We start from the raw sequence: 26119 nt of genomic DNA, 5'->3' as shown, positions 1-26119 counted from the left end.
CACCAAGCATTTTAATTATAAATATAATAGTCTTAAAATGAGTTGAAAAAAATTACTTAATATTGACTGAAATCACTCACTCTGGTGACGCATTCTGTTCTATTTTGGTTTGCAAAGCTAGCACATAGAGCAACAGCAGAAGAAATTAAATCTATTCTGCCTGCTGCTTGGAATAGCGATGTGGAAAAAAATAAATTTTCAGAAGAGTAAACAATGTCTCCCGTGGAGGACAAATCCATACCTGGAGAAGCAGTTATTGCTTGGCTGTTCACTGACTGTCCTGAAGCCCTGCTTGTATGTGTTGCAAAGTCAGAACACTCTCCATCACCCTAAGAAATCAATGGACCAGTACACTTTCTCCTACCTTCTTCCTTCCCCAAAGTCAGTCTGCAGGTTCTGTTGCTTCCTTTTTAACATGCAGTTGTATTTATCCACTTTATTCAGTTCTTACTGACACAAAATTCAATTCCTTGTGACCAAGCTACTGTACGAGTCTCAGTCTCAATTGGCAGAGTTATTTGGGGGAAAAGCATTTCTCTTTCCACGTCTTTATTTACATAATTACCCTTGCCTATAGGAGCCTTCCCCACTCCTATTTCTTTCATCTGTAATAGCCCAGGCGACAGTGCTAGTGCTACTCCTCCTGTGTACTACTGCTTTCTCTTCTAATCTTCCATCATGGCACTACTCAGCAACGATCACTCTTTCCACTAGACACCTGTGGCACTCCTGACAAAACCCCTCTTTTGATAATAACCCAATTCAAATAGCATACTTAAAGACTCTAGCATATTACCTGAAACAAAGTAGCCAGCTGAAAAAATGTCAGTTTCCCCTCATTTCTTTATTTTCTATTTTACTATATGCTACAATTTACTTAATTCATCATCTTAGGCATATGCGTAATTCCTGTCCTTGGGGAGAGGGTCATTCATATACTATACCTACTTTCAATTATGGAGCATATTCACAAACATACTCCATTAATGTAAGACAGAAAAGACCGTATTTGCTGAATACCCAAAGAAAGTATAAAAGGTGTTTAATTGTATGCATTAAGTTTAAAGACATTTTAACAGTCAAAAGGTGAAACAATGCAAAATTTTTTGATATTTTTTTCCAGTCTTTGGATTAACAACATAAAGATAAAAGGAATAAAATTAAAATACTACTCTAAAAGGAGGGCTTAATTTATCATTTCAAAGAGGCCACTAAGGTAGTAGAAATTCCCAACTTGCCCCAGGGAATTAAGCCAACAAAATCTTGAAGTCTGTTAAGATTTGGAAAGATACCTGTATGGATTTATAAACTGCAAACGTGCAGAACTTTCCCAATTTGTTCTTTCCTCTTTCTTCAAGGGGATAAACATCCAAACTAATTTGATTTTTCCAGATTTGCAAATTTTATAATGGATGGAAATCCTGAGGGAGCTAACAGATGGATGATTGTGTTATTCTAATTACAGCTACCTTAGGGTTTAGCAAGCTGTCATTTTTAAAAAGACAATCAATTTCTCATTTCATGAAACATGAAAAACACTGAATATAGCTAGCATTTGCTTTGAAACATCTTTTGTATCAAGACACATTTTTTTATTTAAAGTAAATAAAGTGAAATTTTGAAATAGCAAGTCATTGTTCCATTAGCCAAAAAATTAAATGATACAGGATGATGGTATCTAAAGCCATGGGAAGAAAACGATACTACCGACAAGTGTAATATAATAATAAATATTAAACAATCAACAAGAGCCACTTTGTTTTGGACCATACTCTAAAATCCCAGGGGATAAATGTCCAACTGGAGGCTTTAAAGAATTTAAATTAACATTCAGGGTTTATCTGCTTAGATACCACATTAAAAAACAAAACAAAAAAACAACATGTGAGCTGCCCCTCAGCATAATTTAGAAGGGTAACAAAGGGCAGTGAATATGTGCACACTGTGCAATCAGGCTATTGAGTGTTTGGATAAAGCATGCAACATAATATTAATGTTACTGCAGAAAATATAATCCAACAGAACAATGTGCCAGGGAGGACTGCAGAAATTGGCGAAGATTTGCTGAAGACTGAAGAGATACCCACTTTCACCATGCAAATTTCCATGATTACCACTTCTCTTACTGATTTCTTCTTTTTCATTGAGTTGATCATTAATACCTGTTTTTTTCACATACATTTTCAGGTTCATTCATAAAGTCATAATTTTCCTCAAACACGCTTTTCTTCAAGATTGTCTTTACAATTTGTTTTCTTTACTCTGTATCTCACTTTCCTGATTTTCAGTGTAATGGTTATTATGTCTGCTTCAGAGAGTAGTTACAGCACTTATCGATACAAAGCACAAGTACCTCAGCACACTGTTTAACTCACAAGAAGCACTCAACAGATATCAACTGTCTTCACCTACCTAACTTCTGGTTAACACTACTTTGTATTTTCCTCTCATTTCTTTGTTTCATTTCTTATGTTCTCTTTTATCCCTTTCCCCAATCTACATCAGATGTCACTATGTGTAAATAATTAAGTATATATTCATATGTGTATTTGTAAATATCAATAGATTTAGAATCATTATACAAATATATTTGGGTGAATCTATATGCTTATATATGTATATTTAATTCAATAAAAACATATCAAATGCTACATTAAGGATTCTAAGAAGTGTGAGACGTAACGGAAAAAATGAAACTAATCACATACAATAAAATGAATATTAAAATGGTTAAGTGAATGCAATAGGAGCACAGAGGAGGGATTTCTGCTTAAGAGTAAGAGGGAAGGTGACATTCTAGCTGCAGCTTTACAGGTGAACTGGACATTATCATATGGGTGTCCTGGGGAGGGAAATGTTCATCCAGAAAGAACAGTAGGAGCAAAGGTTCAGTGACATGAAAACACAGAATGTGCTTGGGCTAGAAAGACAGGCTGGAGCATACAGGAAACATATATTATTTAAATTTTTTATGGGATATGACATATAGTGTCTAACTTGATTAAGCAACATATTTGAATGATGGTTTCTTTAGCAGAGAAGCCATGTCACACTTATGAGGAAAAAAATGCAGTATCCATTGATGATCTATTATCATGAGTCTATATCTAGCGCTCTGCTTTCTTTACTATCTTTCTCTGTTTACCAACTCCCAAGTACTGGATATTCACATCTGGCAAATTGCAATTCTGCACTCTACTTCATGCTTTATATAGTTACAATACAATCTCCCTAAGGTACATACGAATCAAGTAAAGCTTCCGCTCAGAAATCTTAAATGGTTTCCTCTATTGCCTGTTAAAATTAAGATAAACTGATTGACACAATATATAAAACCTCCCTCCTTCTTTTATTCATTCTTCCTTTTATTTATCCAACATATATAGACACTGCTACTCTAGGTGCAGAGGATACATACAATAGGCAAGACAATGGAAACTCCTCCTACTGGAGTTTACAGTCAATGTAAAGAATCAGCCACTAAGTCAGGATATGAGAATGATACAACAAAGGGATGCAAATTGGCCTTATACACTAAACCAATGGTTCAATAATTTGTATTTCCACCCCATACCTTCCCGCTAAATTCCACATTCAAATCTCCAGCATGTACAAAGCACGTTTAGTTAAATGTGTAGCAAGTATTCAGAAAGTAACATAAAAATGAGCTCTTAAATCTCCTTTCACAAACCTATTCCTCTTCCATTCTTCTCCACCTCAGTGTATGATAACCCCATCCTTTCAGTGGCTCAAATGAATACCTTGGTCTTCTTTGATTCCCCCCTTTCTTCCATACCCATATAAAATCTGTTATCCAATTCTGTTGGCTCTGTCTTCAAAACGTAGCTAGAATCCAAGCGCTTCTCACCATCTCTACTCACATCCTCATCCAAGCCCTTGCCATTTTTCATCTGCATCTTTTCAATAGCCTCCTCACTTGTCTCCCTGCTGTAGTCCTTAGTCCTCCTGAAGTCTGTTCTCAATACAGCACCCATAGGAATCTTTTAGAAATGTAAATCTGGGCATGTCAATCTTATGTTCAAGACCCTGCAAGAACTTTAAAATCCTCTCCTCTCTGACTTCCACATCAACAATCCCCCCTTACTTCTTTTTAGCCATACTAGTCTCCTTCCTTGCCACTTCCTGAAATTCGCTCCCCCTAAAATATCCATACATCTTGTTCCCACTTCTGCTGGTCTAAACTCTATTTAATATTGTGATCCTCACCCCTCACTAAGCACCCCCTAGCTCCATTCCTTGCTGTGTATTTCTCATTTACCACTTAATACCATTCGACATACTGAGTCTTTTACTTATTGGTTTATTGTTTCTCTTCCCAGCAGAAGGTAAACTCTATGAAGGCATGATTTTTTTCTCTCCTTTGTTCAATGCTGTGTCTGAATACTTAGATAAGTTCTATTACATAGTAGAGGACAATATCTATTTGTTAAGTAAATGACAGTGTGGGCAGTGAGGGACAGAGGGGGAAGTTGGCAGTCTTAATAGTTACGTATTCCTGAAAAATAAATATGAGGCATGGAGTGAAAGGAATGATACTAGAGAGGAAGAAAGGGGAACACCAATTTAAGGCCTTGATTATCTCGGTAAAAAGCTTAGACTTTCTGCAGTGGTCAATGGTAGCTTCTAAGGGGTACAGCAGCGGTTCTCAACCTTCCTAATCCGCGACCCCTTAATACAGTTCCTCATGTTGTGGTGACCCCCAACCATAAAATTGTTTTCGTTGCTACTCTATAACTATAATTTTGCTACTGTTATGAATTGTAATGTAAATATCTTTTTGTTTTCCCATGGTCTTAGGCGACCCCTGGGAGGGAAATGTGGACTTAGACCGTCAATCATTCCTTGGTTTCTGGCTTAGATGGACAGTAGATGACTATACTGCCCACTAAAATACACAAGGTTGGAGGGAGACTGTATATCAATAAGGCCTGATGGGGTGAGGTCACTGTTGGACATTTGGAGTTTGAGAGTTTCTGCAGCACATCCAGGTGAGGTTTACCTACTAAGCAGCTGAAAATATGAAACTAAAGCTTATCGTAGATCTGTGAGTAGAAGATGTACATTTAGAAGTCATCAATATATGAGGTACATAAAATAGTAGGAGCAGGTGAGATCACTAGGGGATAGTGGATAAAATGAGAAGAGTGGAAGACACTGGAATACATCGCCTTAAGGAAAAACAACTTTTAATGGGTAAAAAAAAGGGGGCTCAGAAAGGAGTTAGAAGTTACAAGGAAACTTCTACATACATTTGCACAGAAGAGACTGAAAGGTATCTGCAATGTACATGGCATCAAGTGAGAGATTTTGAGGATGACAAACCTTGCGCATATTTGTAATCGAATTACACATCTCTAAGAAATATTATTTGCATATTGAATACTTTTCAAAATTCAAAATGTTTAAAAGGTACCTGTGTATTCCACTGAGGGGAAGCAGCATTCCGATGGGCTTTCAGAGAGATGAAGCACAAATTTTTCAAGTAACTCTACTAAAGCTGTAATAAACAAGAGAATAATTAGAATATTAAAGGTCAAGAGTAATACATGATAACACATCTCTAAATCACAGACTAGTAGATAAAATCCATCTGAATTTTTGCAGTTACACTCTTAAGGGAGTCCAACTCAAAACACATACCATTTTAATATTCCTAACAATGTTACTGATGTAAATTAAATTTTAATAGCTTTGCTGAGAACCTACGAATGTAAACCTGGAAAACAATCATCTGTTATGTTTAGATCCTCTAAGGATTACTTCAGAATTTTCAAAATGATTTCAAACAGAAAGAAATTCATCATTAATTAGACTACAATATCTTATAATTATTCACACACACAGAAAAAAAAATACATGAAATCCAAGACCAGGATCAATGCAGAGCTCATGTCCCTTTCAATACCAGCACGTATTATGTATTTTAAATATTTTGCTCTAATGGTATCTGTTCAAGGCAATAGGATCACAAGTAAGTCTGTCAGGGGTTGAGGTGGAAGAAGGAATGAGTAGGTACACAGAGCATAGGAATTTTAGGGCAATAAAGCTCTTCAATTCACAAAAAAATCCATTAAATATAACTCAAGAAAATTAATTCATGTCACGAAACACTTCTTAACTTTAGAAACAAATTAACTCTAAGATATTAACTATCCAGAAAGTAAACTGCAGAATATTGTTTTGTCTTAAGTACTAGGACTGGCAATTAAGTTCGTGAACTTGTTGCAATAATGTTGCTAACCTTTTTATGATATCAGAGGGATTATTCATTATGAATTTGTACCAACTGGACAAATAGTTTAACCAAGTTTACTATTGGGTTGTCGGAAAAGTCATGACACATGTTTCCATCAGATGGCACTAGTTCATTTTTGGAAGTACTAGAGTCATTCGCATCTATGTAGTTCCTATGTCATTTGACAGCTGACAGTTCTACCTTCATGCTAAAAAAAAATTGAGGATTTGGTTGCGTTTTGGAGATTTTACAACAAGTTGAAGATGGAAGACCAAACTATGCATTGTTGCCATATTTTACTGTTTTACTTTTATAAAGGGAAGAACACACATCAAGCTTACGAAAAGTTGCATAAAGTTTACGGTGACAATGCTCTACAAGAATGTCGGTGCCAACAATGGTTCACGAAATTCCGTGCTGGTAATTTTCATCTCAACGATGCTCCTTGGTCAGGGAGGCCCACTGAGGTTGACGACGACAAAATAAAGGCATTGATCGAGTCAAATCCACATTACACTACATGAGAGATTACAGAAACATTGCACATCCATCATTCAAGCAATCACGACCACCTGAAGAAGCTGGGATACGTAAGCAAGCTCGATATTTGGGTTCCGCATGAACTCAAAGAAGTTCATTTGACAGTGCATATAAACATCTGCAATATGCTCATTAAACGTGAGGAAAACGATCCTTTTTTGAAGTGACTGATAACTGGTGATGAGAAGTGGATTGTTTACAACCATGTGGTGAACAAAACGGTTGTGGTCTCGACATGATGATTTGCCTCAAAGGACATCGAAAGCAGACATTCATCAGAAGAAGGTTATACTCTCAGTGTGGTGGGATTTTAAAGGTGTCCTGTTTTTCAAGCTCCTCCCACGGAACCAAATAATCAATTCGAATGTGTACTGTCAACAATTAGAAAGTTTGAATGAATCCATCATCCAGAATCACCCAGAGCTTGTTAATTGTAAAGGCGTTGCATTCCATCATGAAAACGATGAGCTGCATAATTCCTCATTCATAGAAGTCCCTGTCTTTATTTGCGAAAAACTGAACAAAGTGCTGATTTACAGCCTCATCTGAATTGAACGTTATACCACACAAAGAGTTTTGAAGAGCGCGAAACAAGTGGAAGTCTGACAGCACAAGGTCAGGCGAGTATGGTGGGTGTGGCAACACATCCCATCAAAGCTCCAATAATTTTGGATGGGTGATCAAACTTGTGTGCGGTCTCACATTATAGCGATGGAACACAACTCCTTTACAATTACAACAAGAAGCTCTGGACATTTCTGGATGATGGATTCGTTCAAACTGTCTAATTGCTGACAGTAAACATTCGAATTGATTGTTTGGCTCCTTGGTAGGAGCTTGAAAAACACGACACCTTTAAAATCCCACCACACTGAGAGCATAACCTTCCTCTGATGAATGTCTGCTTTCGATGTCATTTGAGGCAAATCATAACATCAGGACTAAGACCATTTGTTCACCACATTGTTGTAAACAATCCACTTCTCATCACCAGTTATCAATCGCTTCAAAAAAGGATCATTTTCATCATGTTTAATGAGCATATTGCAGACGTTTAAACATGCTGTCAAATGAACTTCTTTGAGTTCATGCGGAACCCAAACATCAAGCTTGCTTATGTATCCCAGCTTCTTCAGGTGGTCGTGAATGCTTGAATGATGGATGTTCAATGTTTCTGCAATCTCTCTTATCGTGTAACATTGGTTTGACTAGATCAATGCCTTTATTTTGTCATCATCAACCTCAGTGGGCCTCCCTGACAGAGGAGCCTCGTTGAGATCAAATTCACCAGCACGAAATTTCGTGAACCATCATTGGCACTGACGTTCCTGTAGAGCATTGTCACTGTAAACTTTATGCAACTTTTCACAAGCTTGATGTGCGTTTTTCCTTTTATGGAAGTAAAACAGTAAAACATGGCAACAATGCACAGTTTGGTCTTCAACCTTCAACTTGTTGTAAAATCTCCAAAATTCAACCAAATCCTCAATTTTTTTTTAGAATGGAGCTAGAACTGTCAGCTGTCCAATGACATAGCAATAACATAGATGTGAATGACTCTAGTACTTCCAAAAATGAACTAGTGCCATCTGTTGCAAACATGCATCATGACTTTTCCAAAGACCCAATATAAGCACAGTCAATTTTTCTCAATGCTCTGAAGTAGTTTATGTTCATTCTTTCCTCTGTACTTTTTAAAAACAACTTACTTTGTATCAGTATAGATTCACAGGAAGATTCAGAGATAGCACAGAAGTAGACAACTTCCTTTATCCTTCCTTTTAGGGTAGATCTGCTGATGACAAATCCTTCATCTGAGAATTTCTTGATTTTCTCACTATTTCTGAAGACTATTTTCAATATATACAGAATTCAGGTTGACAGTTCTTGCTTTCAGTACTTGAGTAATGTCATGTCACTTCCTCTGTCCTCCATCTTTTCTAGTGAGAAGTCCACTGTTATTTGTATCAGTCATCCCCTATAGGTAAGGTATTCTTCCTCCCTCTCTGCTTTCATGATTTCTTTCTTTGTCATTAGTTCTCAGAAGTAGTAATTACAGTGGGTCTTGGTATGGATTTCTTTGGGTTTACCCTGTTTGGCATTCTTCAACCCACAGGTTTAGGTCTTTTGCCAAATTTGGAAAGTTTTCAGCCATCATTTCTTCAAACTTTTAGTCCAACCCCTTTTCAGTACTCTAATGACACAAATGTTACATCTTCTGTTAGGATTCCACAGGTCTGCGGGCTCTGTTAATTTTTCAGTCTATTTCCTCTCTGCTGATATCTTCCAAGTTCTCTGATTCTTTCTGTCCCTTCCATTTTATTATTGAACCCATACATTGAGCTTTTTATTTTAGTTATGGTATTTTTCAGTTCTAAAATTTCCTTTTTGGGTTTTCTTTACTATTTCTTTGCTGACACTTTCTATTTTTTAATTTGTTTTATGTGTGAAACAAACACACATGTGGAGGAGAAAGGGAGATTGTGGCCTCATTACCAGTGTATGGTGGTGTAAGTTCTAACTCTCTACCTAAGTGTCCTCTGATACCCTCCAAGCAGGAGGAGGCAGGGGTGCCTTATTACTGCTAAGTGAGGAGGGATGTCTAGGCTTCACCCCAGTCTTGCAGGCAGGATTTTCTGTGCTGTTTAGCTGGATTAAAGCAGTCACTTTCTACAGGTTTTCTGTCTTAGTAGGATAACCTTTTCCTGGTCCTTTGGCTAGAGAGAGCAAGCTTTTACCTCCCTGACCCCTCCTTTTTATCTTCTTTATACACTCTTAATCACTCAGTATAGGATATATAAGGCAAAAAGAAAACCCAGGAAATACACCTCTGAGTGTGCCTTGGGTCCTACGATATCCATCCAGTCTGTCTCTTCTATCTTCCAGAGACATCCTATGTTTGTTTTATGTGATGTCCAGAGATTTTAGCTGTATATAGTAGGAGGGATGATAAGGGAAGGAACATCCACCCCATCTTTCAAAAGCGGAAGTCACCTTGTACTTTTTTCATGATAATTATTTTTTAAATTCTAAAGGCTGAATGTAAGTTTCATCATATAAACTAGACCTTAGTTTTTTATCCATAAAATGTAGACTATCTTATAAAGTTGCTATAAAGAGTAACAGAGATTGATGCAAGCTACTAACTAGGCCATGCTGTGCAGAGAGGTGTAGATCTATTACTGAGAGTAGCTTGCAAATCTAACAGCGGACACTGCATCAGGATAATGAATAACTGAGGCCAACATTTGTGAGAACTGGCCCCAAATTCCAAATGGAACACAGTTTTAATGGTAAAGTTCTACTTCTTTACCCTGTTTCATAGTCATGGGTAATGGTAGAACAGGTGATTTTTCTCTTTTGTCTGATCACTATTCCTGTTGAGAGGAGAAGGATCTACACGTGTACTTATTGTATTTAAACTAAACCCTGTACCAAGCTTCCACTTGCCCAATCTGCTCGCTACCTTTTGGTCTGTGCAGAATTCACTGATCATCTATTTTAAATATTCTCTAATGCAAACAATGATAAATACATATTTATTATAGATATTTTATAAATACTTTAGGGTAAAACATAGTTTAACTGCTCATTTTATATAAAAATTTGAAAATAATGTTTGATTTCTTGTCCATAGATATATCATTATTCTCTAAAATATAATTTCTCCAACAAGTAACAAAATACAAACTTATTTTTATTTCCCACTTTTAATTTTGTAACCAATGATACAAATATGAAATGCATAAAGCATGGCTGATAAAGTAGGCAACTACATTTAAATTATAGCTTTGAAGATTCTAACTTATATTTCCATTAAAACTTTTGTCTTATACCTTCTTTTTTACTCAAAATAATATTAATTAAAATGATAATTTTAGGAAATGAATGTACATTCAAATATCTGAATATAAAACAACCTATTTGCTGGTGTAAAGGGGATCAAATATATGGCAATGGAAGGACAATTAACTCTGAGTGGTGAACACATAATGCAATATATAGATGACATATTATAGAACTGTCACTTGAAACCTATTTGGTTTTGTTGACCAATAAATTTGTCACCCCAATAAATTTTAATAAAAAACAGAAAATATAGCCATTTACTCAAAACAAAATTTCCTTAGGAGTCATTAAAATATTTGGCTGGATACAGCAGAATTCCAAAATCTGTTAATAAAAAAATTCAATAAAGTTTCCAAAAATATAGCAGCATGGTATATTCAGGTGAAAGCTGAAGAAACCAAGCAAACTGTTACCTGGGCAAAAGTAAATTAGTGTTTCAGTTTGGCTTACCGAGACCTCTTAGACAGTTTTTTTGTTTATTTTTTTTGTTTTTAGCTGAGCCATCCTGCTACCTGTTGGCAGCTCAGCTGCTGCTCAGCTCAGGCTGGACTCGAACCGCTGTTGCTCAGAGCTCAAACTCTTGAGCGAGCTCTTAACCAACTGAGCCACTCGGCCAGCCCATCTCAGACAGTTTAAAAAAAAAGCTTTGCAGTTTCTCAGGTTTTAATTTCTGTTCTCCAGCATCACAAGATTCTCAGAAGTCAACGAACTGCTGGAATTATGTATTATGTGTCCTAGACATGCTGGTACTAATCTTTGGGAAATACAGCTTCTATTAGTACAAAAAAATCAGAAAAATTAAACAACGCACTCACCACCTCCACCGATTATATCAGGTTTGGCCTTCATCATTTTGCAAAATTGTCTTCGGCAGTTTTCTATCCACTCAGTTTGTTTATCAGACATCTTGAAGCGTACTAAAAGTTTGCCAAGATCATTGTCTAATAAGAGAGATAGCATGTATTATTATAAGACATGCTAGATACGTTGAAAAATAAGTATTAATGAAGTATGTAAAGTTACAAATTCTAGAAAAAATATGACTATATATGGCTTTCAAAGGAAAACATATTTTTCTGTAATTACATCTTATACCTTCAACTGCTTTTTACCGCATTTATTAAGAGCTTATAAAAATGGATTATTGATTCATTAAAAGCTCATAAAATGGATTGATTTATAACCATAATTCATAACTATTCTCTTTTTTATACAACATGATTCATTACTGAGCATGATTTAGCTTAAAATTTTGCTACACTAATGTGAACATTATACTCATTCTTCATGTACAATCAGGTACAATTTTATTCATTTCTGTAAAAGCAAAAAGAAAGCATAACTGTAGGAAATCTCTAGTCGATAATTTATTTCCTCTCCTTGAAAAAATTTATACTTAAAATATTGGTTGGTGCTGAAAAAATATAGTTAAAATATAGCTTTTCTGTCTAAGCAATTTCATGAATATATTGCAGCTTTCATCTAATTTTATTTTTCTGTTGTAATTTTAATTGTATTCACATGAGATTTTTCCACCTTCCAATTTAATTTTATTCACATAAGATTTTGTATTAGGAAACATCTATACAAAATATATTATAGAGGATTTGGTGTCATTTTAAAAAGGTTATGTAAGTATACATATGTACATATATATTATCTCACACACACATAAGAAAAAATTCGAGAGGGAGAAAAAAACAGGAAAGATGTTCTCTTATTTTCTAGAAGAGCATGGGGGAGCATAGGTAGTCAGTGATACGAATTCATACCTGCAGCACTTTACTTGAAGGAGAGTTTTGGGCAAGAAAATGAGAATAAGAACATCTTGAATATATAGGGTCAAAGACCTGACTGCTTCTGCCAAAGATGTGGTCTGGGAAAATTAACACTACAAAATACATCCACTTTTGCTACACTTTGGGCTGATGAAACCCACCAGGAAAATACCACTGGTCAATTTGATACTACAGAGGGTTTCAATCAACTCTACCTATTTCTTAAAATGAATAAAATTATAATAAAACAAGTCCTTATTCTTATAAGTTTTATAAATTAATCTTTCAACCATACAAAACCATTTTGATTTTAGTTTTCTATCCAATCTTTGTAAAATTACATTCAATAAGTATGTCTGGAGTTCTTCCTATGCAGCTATAATAATCATGACAGACAAGGTCACTTGCCCTCAGGAAACTTACACGTCTTGGAGCTTGTGTGTGTGTGTGTGTGTGTGTGTGTGTGTGTGTGTGTATGCATGTGTATATACACATACATAGATTACAATAGTCTCATCAAGATATACATGTCATTCCTGTGATCTAAATTGGTTTTATTTAGCCCTAAAAAGCAGCTATGTATCTTCACGCAATCCTCATGGTTATCATACATAAAATTATATGATTAAATTATAAATCACAATTTATGTAAATATTTCCCTATTTTACATTTAGGGCACCAAAAAAGCCTTCCCACGTCAAAGTCTTTTGTACAAACACGAGTATACAAATAAATATACCAAATATTATATATGCATGCTCACACAAATATATACATAAACAGAAAATAATTCTATTGAAAGAATGTACAATTCTGATATTTAGTACTAATCTAATATATTGTCTTTGAATACCATGGCCAGAATTATACTGTAACATTTCATATATAGCTTCAATCAGAAGGAATAACTACAGGAAAATTAAATTGATTAAATCAAAGGAGAAAATTATTCCTTTCAGTAAAAAAGTTCTCAAAACCTTTAATCTAAACTCAAGAAACTTCAGAGCTGATAATTTTGTTGAAAAGTATTAATAACAAAGTTTTAATGTTGAATGTTTCTTGATAAGAATTGGATAAAAGACTTAATTCAGCAGGATTAAAATGGAAAATGTATAGTTTCCATTTAGAATATCTACATTACTCATTTCCCAAGAACAAACATCCTAGAGCAGCGGTTCTCAACCTGTGGGTCGCAACCCCTTTGGGGGTCCAACGACCCTTTCACAGGGGTCGCCTAAGACCATCGGAAAACAAAAAGATATTTACATTATGATTCATAACAGTAGCAAAATTACAGATATAGAGTAGCAACGAAAATAATTTTATGGTTGGGGCTCACCACAACATGAGGAACTGTATTAAGGGGTCGCGGCATTAGGAAGGTTGAGACCCGCTGTCCTAGAGCCTAATAAGAATCACTACGGGCACATGACTGCAAAGACAAATGCAGCTGTCTTATCTTTCATCTTATTTTCTTCTCTATGTCATCTTTTCTATCCATGTCAAACCCTGTATTTTATAACCACTACTATCTCCTTCAAAAGAGGATGTTCACTGGCTCTTTCATAAATTACTTGCTACTTAAAAATCCTATGTTATCCTTTCCTGCCCTACACCCTTCGCTTGCTCTCTTATCTTCTTTCACATTTGCTATCCTGTTTTGCTTTTTCATCACCTCATTCTAAAGAAAAGCGCATAAGGCACCACGATTGTCAGCACTGATGCAGCAGATGTGGTCATCGAATCTCCCAGTTGGCAGAAGAGCTAAGGGCCCAGTTTATTTGGATTTGAGGCAACAAAGAACTGCTGACAAGAGTGACTACAGGGCTCCTAGAGAGAGACAACTTGGTATTCCTCATAGGCTTCTGGTTACAGTTTTCCTCAACCGTCAATGGGAGTGTGAACTTTCCAATTTGCATTCCTTGCAGTCAAACACGTTTAGTAATTGGATGTAATGTTAATTGAAAAACATGTGTATCTGTGGTATTACTGTGTTTGAGGGGACAAATTCCTTTATTTCCCACTCCAAATTTGGGGCCAAATGAAAAGTTGATACGAGCAGATAAACAGAGTTCAAATTATCAGTGTTAGTACTGAAACAAGTAAATCAGGCACCATCACCTGGATCTGCTGCCATATGGACTTATACAAATATCTCCCCTGATCTGAACAAACCTACTCAATCACAAACCAAGACAAACTACCAAAGGCCTCTCCTGACTGTTCTTCTTAGAAAATGTGAATATACCTAAAGACAGACTAACTTGAAAGTACAGCCTACAACTAGGCTAATCCAAGATTTTCCATTCCTTCTCCCAAATTCACCTACCATAAATTTTTCCTACCTAACTTTGTGTATGAACATCCAGAGAGAGGCCAATGGTGTTAGGCCAGAAAAGGTCCTGTGTATAGACAATGAGGCAAGGGGAAATGGAATCACAGAAATAGTATCATAGAAATGCAGTAACTCTAAATTAGTGATTCTGTGAGTAGAAGAAATATGAATGATACACAGAATGTCATGTTTCCCAAAATTTCTGTGTTTATAAACCACACAAAAAATTTAAAAACAGAGTTTTGCTTCTGGTCATGATAGAGAAACTGGGAATAGAATTGCCCTCCTGCTGTAAACAACTCAAAAACTGGATAAAATGTACCAAAAAACTGTTTTCAGACATTGCCTGTTAGTCAGTACAGGACTATCATATCTGAGAAAAGGGGAACTAATGAGGTGAGTCCTTGGCTTTTTGGTTTATTTTGTTTGTTTGTTTGTTTGTTTGTTTGTTTGTTTGTTTGTTTGTTGAAGTCACTTGCAAGACCACTGTGCAGAAAGGGAGATACTACAGAAGTCTTGCTGAATTGGAGAGACAGAAGTTAGGTTGCAGGGAGACTGAGGAAGCTAAGATCTGTGGATCAGAGTACTGGAGTGGAACAGCAAGCAGAGAAAGAACTTCAGCAATCTTTGTCTTTGTCAAGTTGGTTGCAAAAAAATAATCAGCTGTGCAGGCGAGGCGTGAAACTTCACAAGGCTGGGCAAAGAACAGCCCGGAACTGCACAATGAAGAATTCCCAGAATATGCACAGGGCTGAGAGAAGTCCAAATTCCAAACAGGGTGAAGGGTCCTCCTTAACTGCCAGGGTGTTCCATAGAGAAGTCAGAAGGGTCACCTCTTAGTAATACAGTTAAATTAGCCATCAATACAGGTAACTCTATACCCACCTTACCAGAAAAAATAAATAACTAAAAGTTAAAGCCTTGAAAGAACAAACTGATCCATGAGTAACTTAAATGCACATGAAAAAATGTCCATTACTCTTTAAAGAAAAGCAACAAAATGTAGCACGCAACTATGTAAAATTAATAATATCCAATATTCAATTAAAAATCACTAGCATGAGAAAAGGAAAGAATGTGACTCATGACCAGTAGATAGTAAATCAACTAATAGAAAGACTCAGAAAGGACTGAAGTGATACAATTAACTAGCAAAGACTTTAAAGCAGCTACTTTTAAGGATTAAAAAACATACAAACACAATGGAATACTATTCTGCCATAAGAAAAGATGAAATCGTGCCATTTGCAACAACACGGATGGATCTGGAGATTATTATGCCATGTTATTGCTAATAATCCATAGGAGAGACACTTTCAAGAGACCATGGGTCAGATTTTCAAATGTTTTCGGTCAAGTGACCTTAGACAGACTCTTGAGCCTATTGTAATTCTGATCAAGACGGCTGGGCATGCCCTTCAAATCACAATGCAAGATGAGTGAAAGTAAATCTTGTCTGCTTTCTGCCTTTCAACACGCCAACGGCAAACAATATTCATGGACATGGGACTCTTTCTAGTAACGCTGAAGGCAAAGGAACTGACTGGTATATAAGGAAGTGTGGTACTTCTATTTCCTTTACATATGTTTCGGCTCAATTCAAAAAGCCTATAATTAATGAAATAAAGGATTCCTCATGTTACATGCTAGACGCCATGTACCATGAATAGTGAATCAACAAATATTACTTTCAAAGCCTAGAGTTGTGTTAGCAATGCACTTTATCAAGAGGCTTTATAAAGTGTTTTAAATGCCAACCCTGACTTAGACATGAATGATATGCATAATTCTAGAATATTAATAAAAATCAACCAGCATGTCACTCACTTCAACTCATTTTAAATAGGCACTGTCAAAATGGGAATGCAGCTGTACAGTGATGAGTAGTATACAATGAAACTGGTGTTCTTAAATGAGTACCTGCTCTACATTAATTCCCTTCAATTAAAGAAGCACATGAAATATTTTTTTTAAATCTTTTTATTAGTCTGTAAAAGGAGTTAGTGTTTAGAAATAAAAATGAAGCCCTTGCATCTTCATTTTTTAAAATTTCACAAAGGTGCAAACAGTGTAATGCTATCCAGGCTCACATGGGCAGGTCAGTACTATTATGTCTAGTTTTCCTAGGTGTACCATCATCGCGTGGCAGTGCTTTCTGCAGATTGGACATAGCAGCAGTTCTTTCAATGTCTGTCACAGCATACAGCTCTGTGCACCTGATAGGGGTCTGTGGAAAGGGAGTGGTAGGCGTTTTTAGAGTATGACCATATTCAGAGTCACGCCACCTTCCAAGTCAACCTGTATGTAATTGAGCTGCCTGTGTGCTGAGCTTCGGCGTCTGTTATCAAAGATAAAAACTGTCAGTATATAGTCCTGAAGCCTCAGATATTCTATTTTGTGAGCACTTGCTGGCACTGTTACATTCTCTATATTTACAGAGTTCTGCATTGGACCTAGATTATTATGGTAGCCATGTAGAGACAGCGTCTTTGGTCCTACATGATCATCTTCATCTCTACTTAGCTTGTGGGCTTCCCAAACAGGAGGCAAAGGTGGTAAATTTTCATAGTTTAATGATGCAGTTCTCTGAGCTGAGCTGTTGATGTTCTGGGTGTCTGAGGTGCTGGTGGATGTCAGACAACTTCTCCTGAACCCCGAGGCACTAGGGGTCCACATCCCATTTATATTTTCATACACCAGTTTACTAACAGAGGGTGCATCTCTTCGTTTATCACTGTCATATCCAGTGTCCCATTCTGTGTTATTTGCACCACTTCCACTGACTTGATCTCTCCTAAGTTTCTCTAGTTTCTCTCTTTCCATTAACTGCTTTTGAACAGGGGTTAGTCCTAAGACAAATCTGACTCCTTTGGATTCAAGAAAAATCTGAGGGTTCCTGTCCTCAGTACTACTTGGTTCTTTTGGTGTGTTGCTTTCAGCATTAGAAATCCTTGCCTCCAACTGGACATGCACGCTTGTGCAGTTTTTATGCTCTTCTTATACACCAGTAGCATTGACACAGCTATGTACTTGTTCCTCAGCCACAAGCAAAGGGTGTGTAGGTTCTTCACCTACTGACAGGTGTGCACTGCCCATAGAAGGATGCTTGCTTAGAGGGTGGGATGAAGCATCTCTAAAGCTGGGATATTCGGCAGGTAAGTTCTGAGCAGCAAACCCTGGAGATGTAGGTGTTCGGGGTGCTCTGGGGACTTCCAATTCTGACTGATGATTATTCTTTTTGACAACTGGCTCTTCCATCACATTTACAGTATTATTTTGCATAATCTCTTGCAACATGTTAAATATTTCTTCTGCATAGGCACACATAAAGGCAAGGATTCCTTGTCTAGTTTGACACCGTGGATCACTTTCAAACGAAAAGAGATTTGAATCACAGCCATAGTGTCACAGGCAAAGGTAGTGCCATTTCACTGAGTCACATTTGCAAGCGTACAAAGTCAGGTTTGTGTCTGCAAGTTCCATTATGCCAGAACCTAACTCATTCCCATCACCATCCATATCAGTGACCTTAAACTTGTTACAGTGGTTACCTGGGTCAGTGTCTTTATCTGGACAGCTACAACAGCTACCGTAGCTTCTTTCAGAAGACCACATGAGCTCTAGATCTGGCCATTCATATTCTTAGCATCTGCTGCTGCATCAAGAGTTTAATCAGACTTCAAAATACCATGTTTTCTTTGTTTCATGACTTAACCTTGTGGAATTCTCTGAGAAAAAGATACAATTTTGTTCTAATCTGGTTAAAAAACCACAGCTGCATCTTACTTTATGACAAATTGACTGTTTTGTCACCTTTGTATCTGGGTATCTACTTCTTAATGGTCATTTCATCACCCGGGTGCTGGGAGGGGTCAGGGTGCAGGTCGGTGGGCATGGACCCCTGGGCTCTGATCCAGGCAGCAGCCCCCACTCAAAGCCCACATTTTATTTTTTATAGCAACCATATTCACATACATCTAACCATACTTATTATTTTTAGAGACCATATAGTATAATAAATTAGGTCTCAGTATATCAATTATACACCTAGTGATGACGAAGTTACCATGGAAAAGTGCCCTTTTGTTTTCCCAAGAAAGGTTTGCCGTATCTAGGGGATAAGACAAAGAAGGGTACACTCTTCTTCAATATGTTCCTTCAGACCATGGTGATTTATAGGCAACTATGAAAAATTGGAAGACCAAGTAAAAAATCTATTTTAAACTTGTTCCTTACTACCACTGAGGGAATGGGAAAAAAAAAAAAGAAATATCAAGTTCTGGGTTTACAAAATTCACCAGTCATAGCCGACAATATTTCATACCTAACCTCTGAATTCTTTGTTACGGTGAGCACTATAATCTTTTCATACTTGAGGATACTGTATAATTTCTCAAATTATTATATAGAAAATTATATCAATAAGATTATTATAAATAATGTAAAAAGACAGAACCTCAATTTCAAGGGGAGTTAAAATATAAGTTCAATATAAATTCAAAAAAAATTTTTTATACAGAAAGCTTTTAGTGCGTCTTTCCTAGGATGACAGTTCGTAATTTTCATAATGCCCACTTTATACAGAATATCAAAACAGATGCTGCAAAAGAAACAAATGGAAGATTTTATAAACATAAACTAACAACAGTTTCCAAGGTTTCATTTAGATGGTCACCTTTCTCTATTACCTACCCTGAAGCTCATCTGTGAAACGTTTGCTTTCCATTTGTGATTCTGCTTGTTTTCTTCTCTTCTCCCATGTACAATAACATCGTCATTTCAGTTTACTCTCATTATAATAAATGAGGTTAGACTTTGGAGTGGTTGATATTCTACATATCCAAGAAGCAATTGGAAATATGCTTAAATTCTTTATATTAGTTCTCTGTACCTCTCTATATTTGGGAGTATCTACATTCTTACACATCTTTATTTTGTTTGAACAACTGCGGGTTCTTAACACATGAAATTGCTATTTTATATAGATTATTCCTAATTTTGGAATTATTATATATCACTTTCATTTTTATTTAATATGCAATACTTAAGCATTTAGTATAGAAGAAATCAGTGAAGTCTTCAAAAAATGAGGAATTAGTCTTTCCTTATCACCTGCACCTAACCTAGCAGGTGATCTATTTCCCCTGATTGCCATAGATATTCTTATTTCAAACACGAAAGTAAAAAGTACATGAAAATAAGAAGATTTACTATTCAAAAGACAATACTTATTTTGATTTTTCACCTAAGTATCTCAACAGCTACAGATCAAGATTTACTACATTGGAAAGAAACCATAATATCTGATTACCAAGTTTTCCCAGTTAACAGGATGATGTCATGTAAAAGTCATTTACCTTTATCTGCAGAGAATAAGTATTAATTCCAAGGTTAGGAATAATCAGAAAAGAAAAAAGAACGAGAAAATGTCTGACTTGACATAAAGGCCTAGAAAAGTTTTGATAAAATGGGGAATTCATCATAAAAAATATTTACAGACTATATGTTCAAGACATAATAGAAATGGCTTTTAAAATCAGAAAAAACAACAATATCTGTCATCATGTTGCATTATATTTTATATAGCATCATGCTATTTTTCAAAGCACTTCCATGGTTTATCCTATGGGATTCTATTTTTAGTTGATTGGAGGAGTGATAATCCTAAATCTTACATAATTTATCAGACCAGCAATGAAGGCAATCCAGTTTACTCAACTGTTAATTAGGCAATTTTCATTCTTTTATTAAAATGTACTTGCTATTATGTCATTTCATTCTCCCCTTTCTTCTCTTAAAATGTTTACTTCCACATATTATGTAGACAGTATTTCAGTTTTGAATCTATACTATTAGGATTGTATAATCTATACTATTAGGATTATTATTCCATTTGTAAATTAAAAAGACATGAAGATAATTCATCAGGACATGGACATGAATTTAATGTCTGAAAAGACAGAAATTATCCAAGTGTCAGCAAGAAGCAGCATTAGTGAAAATACTTAAACCCAGTAAGGGCATGAAAATTTATTAAAATCAAAATAAATGAAAACTGTTATTGGAATAAGGACATTGTTCTAATGACAAAATAACAGTATTTGTAATTAAAATGGCTAAATTTCAACATCTTTTATTGCACACAATTTAAAGTAATATAAGCATGTCTTGAGAACTAGGATAAAATATGTTGGCATCATAAGAATGTAACTACAAAACCCATGAATTTTCTCGCTCATTCACTGAAAATTGCATAACTTCAGAAACAGAGAATATGGTATTCTTGTTCTTCAGCTCCATCTCTAATTTAGAAACTTTATCTATTAATATGTGTTTATTGACCAAAATACACAGCAATGACTAACTCTTTTATAAACAGTAGTCTGCAACTATACAATGTTCAAGATAAGTTTATATATAATGCCTATCAAAAAGTCTTTTCCATCCCTCCCAATATTAATACCTAAACATTGCAATGGTTTGCATTTTCACTTGTGCTTTTATATAATACCAAATTTATGCAAATAATATCGGTTTAAAATAGTGGCTTAGATTCATGGTCCTCACCTAAGAACATAATATGGTTCTCACAGACATTTGATCAGTACATACAACCTAATGATTAAATGCATATTTTATACTGAACTCATTCAGAGCTGAACATTTACAAACTGTGAAAAGCAAATTCTAACTGGAATTTGCTTCAATTTTGCATGATATCCTCCTTCCTTTTCTCATTTAACTTGTAGGTAGAACAACTACTCATGTTGAGGCAAAAAAAAAAAAAAAGACAACAAAAAAAACTATATAGATATTTATATCTCATATAATGTGAACTTTAAAGTGATGTTTTCTCATATAAAAAGAATGTCCTCTAAAAGTATCCAATTAAAAATACCCAAACAATCTGACTGTAAAGATTTTAATATTGTTTGGTGCATTCCATTAAAGGGAATGATTACCGTGGAACTTACTCTTTTATAAAGTATTTGAAAGAGAATGTTTTGCCAGGCAGAAAATCAATTTCCTATCAGATAAGTAAAAATGCAGTAGAGGAAGCAGTGAATTTAAGATACTGAAACTACAAAAGATTAAATTTAAACTATTCACAGAATAAAGGCTGTGTATTTTTTTGGTTATTTTTTTCAATTGTGAAGAAATGAGATGTAATGCTAATGACGCATACCTTTTATGTTCTATGAAAACATAAAGTACCACTTTGTAAATGATATAAACTACATACAGAAGTTGAGTTCAAGGAGCTTTCTAACTGCAAAGCTATTCAAACTCTAAAGAATAAGTCAATCAGAGGTTTTTTTCAGGTATAAGTAAAAAATTCTAAACTTACTTCATGTTAGCCTGGAAGGAATTCCCAATGCCAACTGACAAAGATTTGGAAGATAGAGTTTGATGATGGAAAAAATAAAGGGAGAAGCAAGCCAACATTAATTCATCTGTTCATTCAATAAATATTTATTGTTACCTACTACCTACTACCTAAGGCAGACAGGATCTTTGTCTCATGGAGGTTACATTTCAGAGGGGGGCCACGGGTCGGCAACTGCGGCTCGTGAGCCACATGCGGCTCTCTGGGTACGTACATGCGGCTCTGAAGTGAAATTGAAAATGAAAATAAAACTACCATAGTTTCATTTATAAAAGTTTTAAAGGATAGTATTCACATGATGGTGATTTCATTTGTTTTATGGCTCTCCAATCATTTTTAAATTGTTGTGAGGGACAGGACTGGCTCTTCTGTCTCAAAAGTTTGCCGACCCCTGTTCTAGGCCATCAGACAGTGAACAAATAAATATATAAGCTGATATTAAGGTGTAAGTGCTGTTAGAGAAATAAACAGGGAGTTAGAAAGCAATAAGCAAGGAAAGAAGTATATTTTAGATAAGGTTAGGAGATAACATCTCTGGAGTAAACATTCAGACTAAGCTCAAAAGATTTAGAAGGAACTCACCAATGAAGAGTAGAAATTAGTGTTCCTGGAACAGTGAACATTAAGAGCAAAAGCCCCTAAGGCATAAACTTCATGTATTTTAAGACATGAAGAAAGTTCCCAAATCATATACCTGAAAAGGGACTTATATCTAGAATATATAAAGAACCCTTACCACACAATAATTAAAAGGGAAATAACCCAATTTAAAAATGGGGAAAGGATCTAAACAGCCATTTCCCCAAGGAAGATGTATAAATGGCTAATAAGAACATGAAGAGATGCTCATTCGTCATCAGGGAAATGCAAATCAAAACCACAGTGAGACGACACTTCCCATTCACCAGCATGGCTCGGATCAAAAATCAGATCGCAAAAAATGATGGTGACGTGGAGAAATCAGAACTCCCCTGCCCTGCTGGTGAAAATGTAAAATGGTGGTGCAGCTGTTTTAGAAAACAGTGAAGCAGCTTCTCAAACTACTAAACACAGATTATTACTATAAAATTACTATAAAACTATAGTAATTTATAAATTACTATAAAACTCATTTATTCCACTCCTAGGCATATACTCTAGATAAATGAAAATATATGTTCATGCAGAAACTTTATAGGGATGTTTATTGCAACACTATTTATAACAGCCAAAAGGTGGAAACAATCCAAGTGTCCATCAGCAGACAAATGTATAAACAAAGTGTTCTAGCCATAAAATGGAATATTATTTGATCCTTAAAGGAAAGAACTACTTACACATTCTACAACATGGATGAACCTTGAAAACATTATGCCAAGGGAGATAAACCAGTCAAAAAATACTGCACATTATATTATTCCATTCATATGAAAGTCCAGACTAGAGAAGCCTCTGGAGAAAGAAGGTAGATTACTGGTTGCTTAGCACGGGGTGAGGAAAGGGTGGAAAGAGAGTGCTAGGTTACTTTTTGAGATGATGAAAATGTTCTAAAATTGCCTGTGGTAATGGCTGCACATAATCTATGAATATATGAAAAACCATAGAATTGTACACTTTAAATGGGTGAAGTGTGTCAGTTATATCTCAAAAAATCTGTTTTTAAAGAATAAAAAAGGCACAGATTGATACAGACTATATAGAATAATTCCTCTAGAAAGAGAAAGGACAGAATATGAAGTAAAGGTTGACAGAGATGAAAGAATGGGAAAGTGGTGCATTTGTTTACATAGGTGGCTCATATCAGCTTGTCACTCTCTGTTCACTCAAAAATCCCCAAGGAGGGATGGCTGAGAGGCACGATGGTTAAGAGTTGGCTTGGGACACTGGCTCTGAGCAGCGGGGCCACGGTTCAGATCCCACACGAGGGCCCGTGACACTGAGCCCTCTACAGCTAAGATGGTGAGTAACAGCTCGACCTGGAGTTGGGCTGCTGTGAGTTGCTGGCCATGGCGTAGGCTGCAGCAGGGCTGCAATGGGCTGCTGTGAGCTACCGTGAGTGGCGGGCAGCAGGCGTGAGCTGCAGTGTGCCACCGTGAGTGGCTGTCCAATGGCCAGCGACCGATCTGCCTCAGCCAGGAAGAACGCAATGACAATACCAATGTGGGCCAGTGAAGCAACGTCCTCCACAACTAGACTGAAGAACAAAAGTACAGCAACTTGTCTGTTCCCCTTCCCTGATTTCCCAGTAAAATCTTTTAAAAAAAAATCCCCAAGGAGGTAAACTTTCTGGAAGGGCCTCTGAAGGGATACTTGTAAAGAGTGACTATTGAGGAGATCCTACGAACACTGAGAAATTCACCAGCAGGAGGAGTTACTAATATGTATGAAGCTTTCAGTGAATAGCCATTTGAATTTCTAAGATTGAAGAAAGGTAGTCAATGCCAAGTGGCCTGGCTGCCAGCGACCTTGTGAGTTAGTGTATGTGTCTGCTCTTCTGCTGGCCCCATAAGGAGTATTAGAAACATACCATGAAGAAAAAAGAAAAAAAATATCCGCTACTCTTCACTTTGAAGATAACAACCCTAGCTGAGTAAACATAAATCCAAATGGTTTCTTGATAAAGACGGAAATTTCAGAGTACAGTCGGCCCTCTGTATCTGCAGATGAGGACTCCACAGATAGGAAGGGCTGACTAATAGACTTAAACATCTTGTGGATTTTGGTATCTGCGGGGGGTCCTGGAGCCAATGCCTCCACAGGTATCCAGGGATGACTGCAGTAAGGTTTACAGGACACAGTTGCAATCTAGGGTGCTGATTATTTTATAATTCAGCCTGAATAAACATTATAAAATAATAAATAAAATGAACGTAGGATGGTAGAAAAAGAAGTCAGAAGAGCAAATGCCTCATTTTATTGAGCTATGTCTCTCCGATGCTTCCAACAACCACAGTGTGCTATCCAATCCCTCAGACCATTTTTATTTCTCAGTATGGAAGTGCTGGATCTCCTTTCCTCCTTAAAGAAGGAAACCCCCATCCTGAACTGAATGTAGTAGAGCACACTAGCCAATTAGGGGTGTAATAATACTCTTGGGAGATCTAATTTCAGGTTAGATCAAAGCAGACTGCTATCTCACACAGTCTTCCTGATTCCTGTAGGGAAGGCATTATGAGTCAATCTCCAATAAAGCACACTGACAGCTCCTGACATGCCACCAGGACTTGCTTTCAACATTGTGCAGCTCTCTTTTCTACATTCCCCTTGCCTCTTCCTTATCTTCTGCACAGATAACAATAAGTCCCTATGCTAACACATTTGTTCTTACTTATCTAAACTCTCAGGTAAAAGAGAAATGATATTCTGAGTAGACGTTATTTCTACCACATGGAAGAGAATTCGCTCATGTCTGTAAGATAATTTATACATAAGTATATATGTATGTATGATTTATATATGCTCACATATGTGGCATATGCATATAGGAACATATGTACGACTATATATACACATATGTATATATACACATATATGTACAAATATACATACACACAGATATTAATCAGTAGCTTTTGAAGGGCTTTTACATTTTAATATGGTGACCCTAAAAATGTGCACAAAGAAAAATAATTGAAGGAGATGACGTCTCAAGAGTCTTATTACAGATGAAGATAAATCAGCTAATAGCTAACACGGATGAGAGTGAGCTAACAAGAGGCAATTTAAGAGATGAGGAGATGCTAACTGTAGCAAGGAGGATAAATCCAGAAGACAAATGAGGATGGTGTCACCATGTGCACACAGCTGAAGTGATTTTTTCCCACAACAATGAAATGTTGCAGTACAAATGACAACGAGAATAACACCTATCAGAAGCAGTGAGTCATTTCCTCCAAATCAAAAAAGCAAAATGGAAAGTATATGAACTCTTGTCTTTAGAATAGCAATGTGTGTCTTAAAATATTACTAACTTAAACACAGTATTTTAAAGGTA

The 26119-nt window shown here is 36.1% G+C and overlaps 1 protein-coding gene and 1 pseudogene across 1 annotated transcript in view; both read right to left on the bottom strand.

The window, feature by feature from the left end:
• The window catches only part of LOC109378134 (protein broad-minded-like), a gene marked incomplete at both ends in the record, with an annotated part of 113071 nt that overhangs the window by 5988 nt on the left and 80964 nt on the right, over positions 1 to 26119 (bottom strand). Inside the window, 2 exons of the mRNA XM_019634594.1 lie at positions 5435 to 5518; positions 11461 to 11586. Coding sequence (XP_019490139.1) covers positions 5435 to 5518; positions 11461 to 11586 — 210 coding nt within the window. The remainder of the gene's footprint in view (positions 1 to 5434; positions 5519 to 11460; positions 11587 to 26119) is intronic.
• LOC109378135 (fibroblast growth factor receptor substrate 2 pseudogene) lies at positions 16846 to 19516 on the bottom strand (annotated as a pseudogene).

Source organism: Hipposideros armiger, unplaced genomic scaffold (genome assembly GCF_001890085.2).
Source record: "Hipposideros armiger isolate ML-2016 unplaced genomic scaffold, ASM189008v1 scaffold_1766, whole genome shotgun sequence".
Taxonomy (NCBI): Eukaryota; Metazoa; Chordata; class Mammalia; order Chiroptera; family Hipposideridae; genus Hipposideros; species Hipposideros armiger.
The sequence above is the reverse complement of the archived record's forward strand: the minus strand, read 5'-3'. Positions and strand labels throughout refer to the sequence as shown.